Here is a 13880-nt window from a genome sequence, read left to right as displayed (position 1 = left end):
CCTCTACTCCACTCTGATGAGACCCCACCTACAGTACTGTGTCTAGCTCTGGAGTTGTCATTATAAGAAAGACATGGACCTGTTGGAGCGGATGCAGAGGAGGGCCACAAAAATTGTCAGATGGACAGAACACCTCTCCCATGAAGAAAGGTTGAAAAAGTTGGGGTTGTTCAGCCTGGAGTAGAGAAGGTTCTGGGGAAACCTTATTGCAACCTGTCAATACTTAAAAAGAGCCTACAAGAATGATGGGGACAAACTTTTTAGCAGGGCCTTTAGTAATAGGACAAGGGGAAATGGTTTTAAATAGGATAGATTCAGACTAGATATATGGAAGAAATTTTTACAATGAGGGTGGTGAAACACTGGAACAGGTTGCCCAGAGAGGTGGTAGAAGCCCCATCCCTGGAAACATTAAAGGTCAGGCTGGACGGGGCTGTGAGCAACCTGAACTAGTTGAAGATGTCCCTGCTCACTGCAGGGGGGTTGGACTAGATGACCTTTAAAGGTCCCTTCTAACCCAGACCTTTCTATGATTCTATTCCATTACTCACTACTCCCACTGCATCCTGTCTGAGCAGGTTAAGAAACTGCAATTAATTACACTGTGTCCACCCTGAGACAGCTTGCAAGTTGCCTTAGTAAGTGGCAGATTGACTTTAAGTTGGCTCTGCTGGCTTTTGAAGTGCTTAGTGGAATTGGTCCTAATGGGATGTGAGTTTTTGCCTGAGCACCTGCCACCAAGAAGTGGGACTTCCACAGCGTGCAGAGATCATGCTCATCTGCCTGAGGCACTGAGGGAGCTGCAGTGTTGCTGTGGTGCTGTGGTGAGCCCAAGCGTGTAGAACTTGTTTGCTCATGACATCAGGCATAGTTCAACCTTCACTCTGAGCAACACCTGGAAACATTTGTTTTCCAATGGTATTTTATTTTGACTATGAACAGACTGTACTCGAATGATCTTTCTCAGATTGTTTTTCTTAAAGCTTTCTATTCATTATTGCCAGCCCTTAAAGGTAGAACATATACCCCTCTGCTTGAAAGAGAGGAGGTAGCAAGGGTTAAATCTTGAGGGTCAAGAGTCCCTCAGGAAAGCCATCAGACTGCTGCTGAATGTGAACTTTGGGAAGGGATGCTCTGGGATGCAGGATGCTGTGTCCTGCAGGCCTGGATCTCTGATGGTCCAGATGGGGATCTGCTGAAATGCACCACAGCTCCTCCTCTACCCACACACATTCTTTCCAAATGAGGACTACATGGGGAAAAATAGCAGACTCCATGGCCTCGTCTTGATGTGCACCCAGGATACAATTTGGGTGTGTATCTGAGGTAAGAAGTAAGTCTTTTTGATCCCTGAATTAGATGAATAATTACTAGCAGCTGTGAAGTAGCAGTCCACGTCCATGAGAATCAGGGTTCAGATGCAGCAGGAGCTTGGAAATGGGAGCAACAACCAGTCACAGGAGGAAAATTTTGCCTTTTTAAGAAAAAAATGTTCCTGGCTCCCAATTGATCTCATTGCTTCCACTGAGATCAATGGTCACTCTGTGTCCAGGAACAGCAGGTGAACCCAGCGAGGGGCTGCAGGCTCCAAACTATGTCAGTGAGACAGGCATTAGCTCAACGTGCTGTCCTACAAAGCACGGCTTCTACATCAGCCACCTTTTAGGAACCCTGCACGGTAAGAGCCACTTTGCTGAGTTTCTGGAAATACGCCAGATGCAGACTGTTTCCCCCAGAGCAGCCAAATTCCCATGCTTAGCTTTGCAATCTTAATTCTCTTTTAGATTAGAATTAAATGGCTGAAATTGTCTAGATTTAAGGAAGAAAAAACAACCCTAGGACAACATGAACCCAGCTCTTGCCCTGAAATCTATCATATTGGCCTGAACTGCTGCCCTCCCTGGGCTATCAACAGCACTGGGGTTCCACTATCTCACCAGCCTGAGAGTTAAAACCATCATGAAAAAAATGTACAGAAGATTGTATTGGCCAATTTTTCAGATATTTGCTAAGAGCAGAGAAAAGGTGAGACAGAGTTGCCTAAAAATGGAGATGAGATGCAATTGCAGGGTGAGCACTATTGACTGGAACACACAAGATGCAGACGGGCTCCTTGGCAGGCATTGCACACACAAACAGCATATTTTTTTTAAAATCATGGATGGCAGCCACATTTTAATAGACTTTCTCCCTCTCCTTTTATTAATCTTACTTCAAAGAAGAGGTTACCACAGTTCCTTTCCCCTGAGCCTCACTCTTGGAAATATCTAAGTCACTTAGATTAAAAAAAAAAAAAAAAAAAGGAAAATCATAGACTACAAAAAATGAGCTGGAAGTGGTCTCCTACCAAGAGGGATCACTGTTCTTGACCAGATTCTGTCAGCTCTTTCATGATGAGGATTTTCTCCACATTTGACACTTAAAACCAAGCACTGGTAGAGGAATTGAGAAGGGGAGTGAAGGGAAAGCAGCAATCAAAATAACAATTTGGTTCCTACTAGAGAATGTGTCCTTCTTTAAATGATGACAAAAAGATAATGTGTTTTCTTTTGTGTTCACGAAATCAAGTATTTTTACACTAAGTCAGTATTAACATTTTAAAAAAGCTTTAAAACGTACAACCGGGCTCTGTAGTTAAGATGGGAAAACATTTTAAATTGGAAATGTCAATTTAATCCCCCCAATTAAATGTAAAATATTTAAATACTTAACCTGATTGCTGTCAACTGCAATTTCCTATAATAAAGAATTATGAGGATAGAGAGTAGTTCTTAAAGGCACATGGTTCACATGAAACCAGCAAAGATTCAGGTCTAGAAATTGCAACTTCATCTATGCATATAGCTACTTGTGCTTAGACCTTTCACACAAGTTACAAATGGGAAAATTTCAAGTACTATTTTTCATTTGGCATTTCTACATGTGGACTAACTGGTTACTGGTGCTATTAACAGCAGATATGGCAAAATGACCAGGTTTCCAGCCAGCAGTCATGTGAAGCATCTGACATCTGAATTAAAGGATGTCACAAGAAAATTCTTCTGGAAAAACTGAAGACCAATCTCACAGAATGCATCTCTTTGCAAATAATCATTTTATGTACTTATCTATCTACCTATAGCTACATATATACACAAATACATTATATATATATACACACACACACATATACATTCTCTACATCTGTATCTATCTGAGGTTATATATATATATATACACACACACATATACATTGTCTACATCTGTATCTATCTGAGGTGATGAGACATTTCTGTTGCCCAAACTTTTTACATCAATTCTGCTATAATCTTTAGGACAAATTCCGTTCTCAGTTATGATGATAGAAATTGCTGAAACTCAAGTGTGTGCAAAAATCTCTTTTTCCTTTCATAAGTGCTTTTTGATGCAGGCACCAACTGACAACTGAGTGAAAGTTATGTGAACTCACAAGACCATTTTCTCACACATTTGGAGAAAGCAGCAGATTGAAAAGCACTGGTTGCTGACTTACAACTAAGCTGTATATTCTGCATACCACCTCAATACATTTTAGGAAGTGCTCATTATAAATTAACTTCCTCTCCATCTCTCTACTTTGAACTGCTGTTCACTTCATAACTACAACTGCATCTAGAGAATGAAGTTTTATTTTTAGCTGACTTTTTCCTTAAATGCTGCATATTCTAATTTCCTCCTCCTCCCTCCATAGCTGGCAACAGACCAGCTCTTTCATTATATGTGGAGCAAAGAAACAGCCCACTGAGCCTATCTCAGACCACACTGCCAGGACTTAAACACTTTGAACAAATCAAAATACTTATTTAAAAGTAAATGAATTTCCATTTGTAAAACAGCCTTCCACTGCTAATGACAGGTCTGATCTTGCAGAAATAATCCATCAGGAGAGAAGTAGGACAAAAAGGCTGAGATAGATAGATAAATTCATCCTGTTTCCAGGCACTTTGCTGGAGCCATCCCTGGCAGCAGCCATCAGGCTTGGCTCCCTGTGTAGACAGCCAAAGAAAGAGAAGACAAGCCAGAGGTGATTCTCATCCTAACACTGGCCGCCCTCCTCTCTTGCAAACAGGTGGAAACTAGGATGACTGGGACTGTATTAAAGCACATCAGCATAGAGGAAGCAGAGAAAAGATTTGTCTCTGAGAAATTCCCCACTTGGACCTTCCGGCCCAGCAAGCCATTAGGTGCTTAGGAAAGGCACCTACAAAGGTAGGTTAGATATACTGGGGACAAAAGGTTCAAAGGAGGAAATTGTCAGATAAGAATCATCCCTCTTCTTTGTTTACCTCAAATTTCATCATCTTAATAATGTAATAAACACTGTAGAAGTGGCTTTCTCTAGGTCAGAGGAGTTTAAGATCAATAGATATATACAGGGGGAAAATGGAAACAGTAAGCCAAGCGTTGCTGAGTTACCAGGTTCTCAACAACATTTCTGTCCGCTATTACAAAGTAGACCCTCAGTATTTTTAAAAATACAAGCAGGTGCCAAGTTGCCACCTCTCTTTTTTTCTCTTTTTTTTTTTCCCCCCCACTGGTGAAAAGTGTAAGATATTCTAATTTCTTTCATCATCAGTGCTCTACATTAAATCCCATTACAGAAATGCCTTCTCCCATCTTCTAATGCTCTGGCAATGCCTATACTGATCCAATTTGCTGAGGTGGTTTTGCACAGATTAACTGTTCTGATACCAGTTTTGGAAGTCCTAAAAGAGAGTGGACTATGCTCTTTGAGACTGACAAATTACTGGGTCATGATTTCCAGATTAAACTAACATATCAGAAGTGAATGGTGTTTCAAAGGAGAACTTTTTCAGCATTATCTTCATAGTTCATTTCTATAGCTTAACATTAGTTTGTGTATAAGCCAAAATAACTCTGAAGCAAGATAAGGCGGTAGCTGCCATAAAGGCCTTGTTCAGCTAATTGCAATTTATCTAAAACCACAATAAACTGTTTGCAAATTTCCAAGTAAGATTTTACCCTTCACTTGAATTGCCTCACCTGTTTAAGAAGGGTGTATTAGCTGGCTTTTATTCTCCCTAACTAACAATTACTTTTATTTTGGAGAAATACAGCTACAATGCTGTTGCAGTGGAGACTCTAGGAACACTTTTCCTCCTCTGTGCCATGAAGACAGGGATATGCACACCAATCTAATAATATAAAGTGATTTTTTAGTCACTGTGCATGTGACTATTCTTACAAATAGCCAGAGACCTCCATTGCTGCAGGAGATCCTCACAGAGCAAGTCATATCTGACTTCTTTCTGACATCTATGGTGAACAGATCAGTCCTGGGATGACTTCTTCTTCCCAGGATAGCCTTTAGCATCTTGGCCTAAATCTCCCCTTTAGGTCTAAGCAGGGTGAAATGGCTCAGGCAACGTGCTGAGATTGGCAGATCACCAGAAGATGATCTTGTTCAGGACAAAGTTTTTAAAGATAAATAGTTTTACAAGAAGACAGAGTAGGACTGGGGCACCACCTTGCATGCTTAGAGCAATTGTATCAGGTCTCTGTCATTGCATGGCTAGTCATGTAGGAGACAGGAATGGAAGTTACTCAAGTCTGCATTGCTTTTACCCATAGGGTATTGATGTGCAACATCCTTATCTTTAAAGACTATCACTCTTGAGATGCCTGTCTAGCAGGATATACCTCGTCCCAGAAGCAAAGCATCTGTCAAGACCCAACTGGATGGAATAGAGTATCCCCAGGAGGCATCGGACTGGTATTTCTAAAATAGGGCACAACTTTCTTCTGAAGGAGAGACAGCCATTGGAAGTGGTGGTAAAGAGGGTTCGCTTAAGAAGACGTAGAGATCTTAAATATGAAGTTGAGCAGTTCTGAACAAAACCTGTCATCCTGGAAAATGGCTATATTCGTAGAGAGTCTCTTAAGATCTGTACAAATCAATAGCTAGAACAGCAGTCTGCCATACAAATTTTTTTATGGAAATAACTGCAACATGAATAGAGATAATTTCGCTAGCTAGCCTCTAAATAAACAAAAATACATCAGCTGTCTTTGTTCATTCACTCTACTTTTTACAGCTGGCCTAAGATTTAAAACTTGTCTTCAATTTATCATAATAAGATTCAAGATGAATCTTGAATCTTAATATTTATTTCTACTGTAAAGCGTTCTAGAGATCGACAGCAAAGCACTACATTTCCATTTTTCAATCAACAGACTCTTATTTGATGCCATTTAAACACCTGATGGCAACTTCCAGCTTTGAAGCAGTTATTTGTACTTTTGTCATTGAGTGGATGCATATATTTCACACTACATGCAGTAAACATATAAAAAGTAAATAACTTTAAATCTCTCTGTTAATCCAATATCAATTGCCAATATGACACCGTCCCACTGCCTACTCCCAAAACACGAGTTAAATTTACAACATGAGTTGAACTACCCGAAAGACAGAGACTATGTTAAACCTGTATGTCCAATTTTAGCCATAATTATACTAAGATTGATTTGTAATATCTGAAAGTACTGTAATACTACTTGAAATAAAACTTGACAGTCCTTTCTGGGATAAATTTAATGCCTATGTTCTATTCTACCCTATCAAGTAGGGGGAGAAGCATAATTTTTTCTTATTTGAGAGACAACTAAAGGAGAACTAACCAAATTGCAAAAGACATAGAAGTCAAAGAACAACAAAAAGATCCTTTGAATCAATTGGTAAATAAACATTAAATCTTTGACAAAAGCCCTACCTAAACTTATAATAGACAAAATCAGAGTTACGGGAATCTAGAAATGTCTTTAAGAGCAGAGTAAGCTAAGCAGATGCACTAGTAGTTTCTAAAAACAGCTGAAAAAGGAAATTACTGTACAGTTTCCAAAATATCACACATTGCTTAACTTTCTTAACAAAAACAAATAGCAGCTCTCTTCATAAAAAGGGTGACACAGTGGTCAGACTAAAGTCCCAAAGTCTTTTTCAGTTCTACAAGTATCAGTTGCTTTAAATAAGTAATTCCCCTCTCACCATGATGGTCCATTTCACCTGAGTCTGTTTTCTGAGCCCAACTGCTTCAGACTTCTTTTCCAGTGAGATTTAGATGGATGCCCAAAGCTGCCCTCCCAGAACAGTTACACAAACATTTGGACGTGAGTGGCTACTCTAACCATAATGCTGATACCCACAAACAGTTGGATGAGTGATGTTTATAATCGAGGCTCATCTTTTTTTTTTTTTGTTTACTTGTGAGCAGTTTCTTTTATGTTCTGTTATTGAAGTGCATGTGTCGACTGACTTAAGAGGACAGCCTTGTAAATGAGATCTTTGATCTCAAGAGTTTATTTTATCCTTGCAGAAAGGAAAAGTGAATAGAATTGGCTGGCAGAATTAAGGCCTCTCTTGTCTCTGTTCTACAGCTGCTGCATCCTTCTGGGATCATCGTAACTTCCACTTCCACCACTAGATACTCTCTTTTGCCACAGAATTAAAAAAAGGCTTCTCCAACATCTCATTAGAACCTACAGTTCAATGCTGAAAGCTTTACAGCTCGTGGTTTATTATATGAACTAGCAGTGTGCTCAGACTGTTTTGTTTCTATAGAAGGGCTGTATTTGACAAACCACTGAGCTGTGATAGAGCAAAGCTCTTTGAGCTACCTTGATACCTCACCAGAAAGTAAACTTTAATAGTATATTCACTGCCTTTTTAGGAGTAAAACAGTCTAGAAAACTACTGCAGAGAGTAGTTTTTAGTAGACTAAAAAGAAGTACCTGCTCTGAGATGTTGAAAGGAGTACGTGGTCCATTGTTCTCTCCTATTATTTATGGTAATGTACAGAGGCATTGGCACTGGGGACTGTTGTGCTCTCTCCTACACGTACACAAGAAAAGACACTACGGATCCCAGTAATTATTTTCTTCCTTATTCAGATCACCAATATGAGAGTGTCATCATATTCTTAGCACCTGCACTTCATTTAGTTTCTATATTTTAATCACAGCCAATGTTAGCTACTACAGAAATAATGTTCAATGAAAACTGCTTTACATTTGTGCATCCCCCCCTTTAGTCTGATATAATTCTACTATATATTTCTCCTTCTATGCAACTAAAAGAAATAACGAACACATGAGAACTCTGCCATTTCATAGTAGGTGGATATCTGTAAAAAAATAATAATTTTTAATGGTCTTAAAGTAATTGCATGCAGAATAGCCAGGTTTAGTCAAGATCTATAGCATTCACCACAAAGGTAGAAAAGCTTTCCATTAATATGTTTCAGAAAATAAAGTTTAAAATGTTATTTTTTAGGAATTCTATTGAATGCTTAAATACATTTATACATGGAGGAAAAAAACAATCTGCACATGGAGTCTTCTTACTAGGGACTGCATCCATGGAGGTCAAAGTAGTGCTTTGGAACTTACTACTTTTTAGAACATTCAGCCAGCCCAGCAGCATCATACAGTGCAAAGAGAAACATCACATACCTGTACAAAGAACTTAGGATTTGTGCTCCAGAACTGAACAGACAGTGAGATGCCATGCCTAGAAGATCAAGTTTACTACTTACATTCCTGGTGTGTGAAAATTATGAAATTCTGAATTGACAAAAATCTCAGTTTCATTCTATGAGCTGTAATGCTTCCAAGTTAACTGACTGCCAACGCAACGGGAACAAGGTAGTGACTTTTCTCCCGTTCCAGTAAGCATGAATACTTACATTCCTTCTTTTAGATGGCTGCGATTCAGACAGAAGGACGGCTAAGAAAGTGTCTATGAGAACAGATCCCTTTTGCAGAATGAAGCTCAGATCTCTTTTCTTAGAACAATCTCGTCTGTGAAAGATGTTGAAAAGAAAGAGGTAGCTCTCTAGGAGGCTCAAAGGACATAAATATCTAACTAGTAAAGAAAGAACATGGTCTCAATGGAGGATACAGGGAGATCAATAGTTTTCCTTAGTTTAAGGAACGTGACATACTTTTGGGAAGAAATCAGGCCTAATGTACTTATTTCTAACTTTGCAAGCTAGTTACAGAATGCCAAGTTTAATGCTGATGAAGAGCTGCAGCACAGTAGATGGGCTGAAAAAATCCAACGTTGCTAATTAAACAACGTTCTTCTTCTTACAGCACTGAACAGAAGCCTACCTTTGGAGTTTGAGAAGGATTTTCTGCCGCTTTGTTCCTGGAAGAAACACTCTCTGGCTTTGAAAGGAAATCTGGTTAATCTGGAATTGCCCCGTCATCAGTAGAAGAGCTGCAGTTACTTAAGAAGGGAAGGACTTACACCCAGGTGTTGCACTTCTGGTTCCTCCCCACAGTCACTAGGCCGAGCGGAGAAAATCCAAAGCAAGATGAATTATCATGTCATAACAAGAGGGTGGTGGTGGGGAGAAAAGGAGAGCAGTTTCTCAAGCCCAGGTTTTATGCTGTTGTTCAGAACAACCTACTCACCTTGGCCCAGGAGGCTGCTCTAGTGCTTTTGTGAACAGAACAGGTTCTCCAGCCAAAAATGCAATCGTTTGTTATTTCGAGATCCTGTAATTACCGCAGTGAGTATGCTCTTTGCCTTTTTCCTTTATTTGCTATAGGGTCAAAACCTCTCATCTGTGACCACACATGTGTGTATTTGCCAGCTGCAGTACTGTAGTATCAGGGTTTGGATCACACTTTGCAGAAAACATCAGAAACTGGATCTGTAACCACCTCTTTGACTGCCGGACCTGCCGGACACGGCATTGTCTGGTTCCACTTCTGAGTTTGTCACCAGGGAGTTGTCTGTAGGGACCAGCTCCCAGTCAGCCTTCTGTAGGGCTGCTCTGGATGCAATTATGCTTTGATTTACTTTTGAACATGTGGGCTTCGCTCTCCTTTTCCTATGTTTAAAATTAGACTTTTCCAGAGCCCGTATTTACAACTTTTCCAGAGGAAGTAAGTGTCTTGTTATGTTTGATTTATTAGAAAGTTCCATAAGGAAACTATCCCACAATGTAGAGCACAAGTCTTGCAAGGAAAACACAGAGAACTGCAAACAAAACTCAGAATCTTCCATGAACCAAAGTACCTCTAAAGAAACTATTTAATCATGTCCACTAACAGCAGTGACAAAGCTCCCATTTGCAGCACTTCACTGGCCCAGGATCACACCTCAGCCTTTCGTTATTAGTTCTGGAGTTGACAACTTGTCTTAATTCTGATGTTAACGACATCAACTATGAAATACTTTGCAGTGCTGTCTGAACTATTTGCATACATATGCATAACACAAAGCAAGCAATTCTATTCAAGTTATTTTTATATACAGAATATACAGAAAGGACAACCAGAGCAGTTTACTATTTTGATATCAATGTGGATTATATTTTAATAGTTTTTAAATTTTTAAAAATTAATTATATTCCTTCATTGGTGGTCAAATGTTTGAAAAGACAATATATAGAACCATCTGATATTTGTTGACAGATACACATATATTCACATATATTCTACATAACAATTACTTAGCATACGATGTTATATCTTACACAAGCAATTCCCATGTTTATATGAGCTAAGACTCTTTGAAATCTTTAATTTTCTGGAGATTTTGTGCCATCTTCATGCTATTAGTGGGCAAACAGTAATATCCATAAATCTTACTGATTTATAACAGCATAAGTGTATTTTTTTCTTATCCCAGTGGGAATAAATTCACCTTTGCTGTCTGGATACCATTAGACTTCAATCCAGTTTTTATGGATGATGTCAAGCAAAGGAGAGCTTTGAGCCCAGTCCTTACTAAAGAGAGGGCAATCAGGAGACATATTCCCAGTGCTCATTACTAGTACTCTTGCTAGGTGTAAATTTTACTGGTTATGGAATATGGTTAAGGATGCAGCCAAATGTTTAACCTACCATCCACATTTCTCATCATGGGTGAATACAACCTCCTCCCCACCCTCTTCTTCTCCCTTGAAAGGAGAGCATGTTGGCTTGTGAGTGTAACAGAGAGTTTCTGACAAGATGTGATGAGTTTAGATAAATAATCTATATTTAAACAAAAAATGAATGCAAAAAATTATATGCTAAGTCAGCTAGCAAGGAAAGAACAAGTATAGTGAGTGTGTTGGCTCTTGAACAGTGTTTGGCACTTCTGCTTCTAGATCAGCTGAGCTGCAGAAACATTTCCTATTCGAAATAGACAACTTGAATGGAAACATGCTATTTGCAGGATGGTTTAATTTTTTAATAATTAATATAAAACAATAATGAAAATTAAATTTAGTGCTTCAGTTGCGTGTTGACTAGAAAACTCAGCACACAAATTGGTTGCAAACAACTTGGTAAATTTAGTTCTTCTTTCCAAGAGGTCTGAGTACTGTCCAGCTCACAGCCATACTATCCTCAGAGCAGCATCATGGATGCCACCTAAACCACCACAAGTCACCAACACAGTACACAGAATACATCAGACAAAACTATGATACATTTGATTAGAAGTACCCTGATTTTTAAATGATACTAAAAAGATTTCCAAACTGAATTTCCAAATTCAAGCTCCCATGAAGTCTGAATGCTCAGAGCTATAGTAAATAATATGGGTGAAACTGAGCATTTACTCTCACACATTAAAAATAACTCACTATTTTTTTATTGGAGTGCAGCACAGATACTTTCCCTGAAACAATAACTTCAAAACATTTATCAACATAGCTGTCAAAAATATTAAATACATACATTTAAAAAAATCTAAAACATGAACATTTAACAACCGAAAACAGATTCACAATGTAATTTCTCCATCACTTACTTACAGTATTTATCTCACATACTGCAAGAGGACACAAGTCTAAAAATATATGTATTTTAAGCAATCACAGAGCATAGAAAATATTAAAATATCCACTAGCATTTGGCACAACATACATATTCTACCCCGAGAGACAAAACAAGTGTAGTCTTTTATGTGACACAGATCATTATTCAGCAGAAATCACGATGTTGTATCAGAGAGCTGTTGTTCATGCAACAGCAGCTCTGGTTCTAGTCGGGAAAAACACGCTCAAAGCTTGTGAGCTGGGGACACAGTGGTCTGTGAGAATGCATGTTTAGGTACTTAGCCATTTAATTTAGCTGGATAAGAAACAATGTAATGTTTTCCTGTTGTTAAACATTGCCATCTGTATCTCTGGCACACAAATTAAAAAAAGAAGGGTGTGACCATTAAAAGTACGTGTCCTGAGATTTCCTTCTTCAGGGGGCAAAGAGGTTAAAATGGAAAAGCTGATCTGTGTATAAATCAGGAACACATGTGGTAATGAGAACAAACAGCAGCCAACAGGCCAGCAGGGAGGACTCCTCCAGGCACAAAATGAGATGGACAAAAATACTATCTACTGGAAAGGGAGCAGAGCAACTGATTTTCATTTTGAAATTGGTAAGCTTAACCAATTCTATTAAATCTTCGTAATTATTTAAGTACTCATAATTAACTCTGAGTTTTAAAACTTGGTTTAATTGGAAAGCTGTCTGTCCAGTGGTGTAAAGCAGCATTGCTTTAGCATTCCTACTGGTTTCTATCTGTAAAAAATCAGAAGTGATCTTAAAGAGAAACGTGTAACAGGATCTGTGTGTTTAGTATCTGGGTGAAATAAAAAAACAGTGCAGACGTGCACAGACTTCATCTTAAAGTTATGAAATGTTTGTGTCTGCAGCCTGCCTACTGAAAGTAGATACCAACAGCCGGTCTCCTATTCAGGCTGAAACAGTTTTGCTTGATTTCTTTGGAGATAAACAGAATATTTAACATAGTAAGTTACAGTTTGCTCAAAGCTAAGAAATATTACACAGTTGTGAATAATAATCCTTTTGATCCAATGCATCTGATATACCAGTGGCAGGCCCCGAAAATATTAAGTCAATTAAAATAAGTCTTTATCTTCACTGTAAGACTCATTCCTTGACACTGACAGAAAAAATAAAGAAAACATTATGGCTCACAAAGCACTGAATTTTCGAGTGTAAAGTCATACCAAAATCTTGATAAATTATCATTGATGTCGTAGGTGAGCAATCGGTCAGGAACGTCATTATGGGTGCTCCGTACTGCTAACACATGTGGTGCTAGGGCAAAGGGTACGTCACTCAGAAGATCTGACATGAAAGGGCTGCTTTCCAAATTTTGACTCCTTTCATTTCCCACCTCTGCACTTGATATAGTCAACTGCGATCGGTGCCCTGTATTAATCTAAAGAGAACAGAAGAACAGAAATTTAGACACTACAAATCAGGCAGCTAAGGCTTTGAACTTAGAACTGTCATGACCTATTAATAAATGAAAGCAAAAAAATAAAATAATAAATAAAATCCATTTCAGAGTTTGGTTCAGGGAGATATAAAATAGCAATTTTTTAATACATGTCGATAAAATTCTTTGGGTCAGGTTGACTTGAATTAAGGTTAAAGCAACAATAGATTTTTTTGAATGATTAGTGGGATTTCTCCAGCTAATGTTACTCTGCATTTATGAAACCCATAAGGCTGGTGTGACTTTTTGTCATTATGTCCAGTCTTGTTTAGGGGAAATGACTTCATATAATTCCTTTCATAAACTGATGAAGCTCCATCTTTTGTTTCTACTGTGTCTTTTCAGAAGTTGTCCAACAAAGGCATGACTTTGATGACTAAAACCCACGCCTATCCCAGTTATTTCAAAGTATTACTGATGTTGTTTTCCAATTTGAAATGAAATTGCATGACTGGCTGGTGAGGTCTAGTATATAGCAATATATGCATTGCCAAATACGTGATTTATAGAAAAACACAGTTAAAAAAAAGTTTTTTTAAAAACAACAAAAAACCCTGAACCAAAACTAATAATGAAATAAAAAACAAACAAA

At 38.4% G+C, this 13880-nt stretch overlaps 1 protein-coding gene across 1 annotated transcript; it reads right to left on the bottom strand.

Annotated features, from left to right (window-relative positions):
- Positions 1-12970: 12970 nt before the first annotated feature.
- On the bottom strand, positions 12971-13228 carry UMAD1 (UBAP1-MVB12-associated (UMA) domain containing 1; the record flags this gene model as incomplete). Its single annotated transcript, XM_029084020.1, has 1 exon — positions 12971-13228. A coding segment is annotated over one exon (258 nt), but the record flags the coding sequence as incomplete, so codon positions are not given.
- Between the last annotated feature and the right edge of the window lie 652 nt (positions 13229-13880).

The sequence above is a fragment of the Antrostomus carolinensis genome, unplaced genomic scaffold (genome assembly GCF_000700745.2).
Source record: "Antrostomus carolinensis isolate BGI_N321 unplaced genomic scaffold, ASM70074v2 scaffold10963, whole genome shotgun sequence".
Classification (NCBI taxonomy): Eukaryota; Metazoa; Chordata; class Aves; order Caprimulgiformes; family Caprimulgidae; genus Antrostomus; species Antrostomus carolinensis.
The sequence above is the reverse complement of the archived record's forward strand: the minus strand, read 5'-3'. Positions and strand labels throughout refer to the sequence as shown.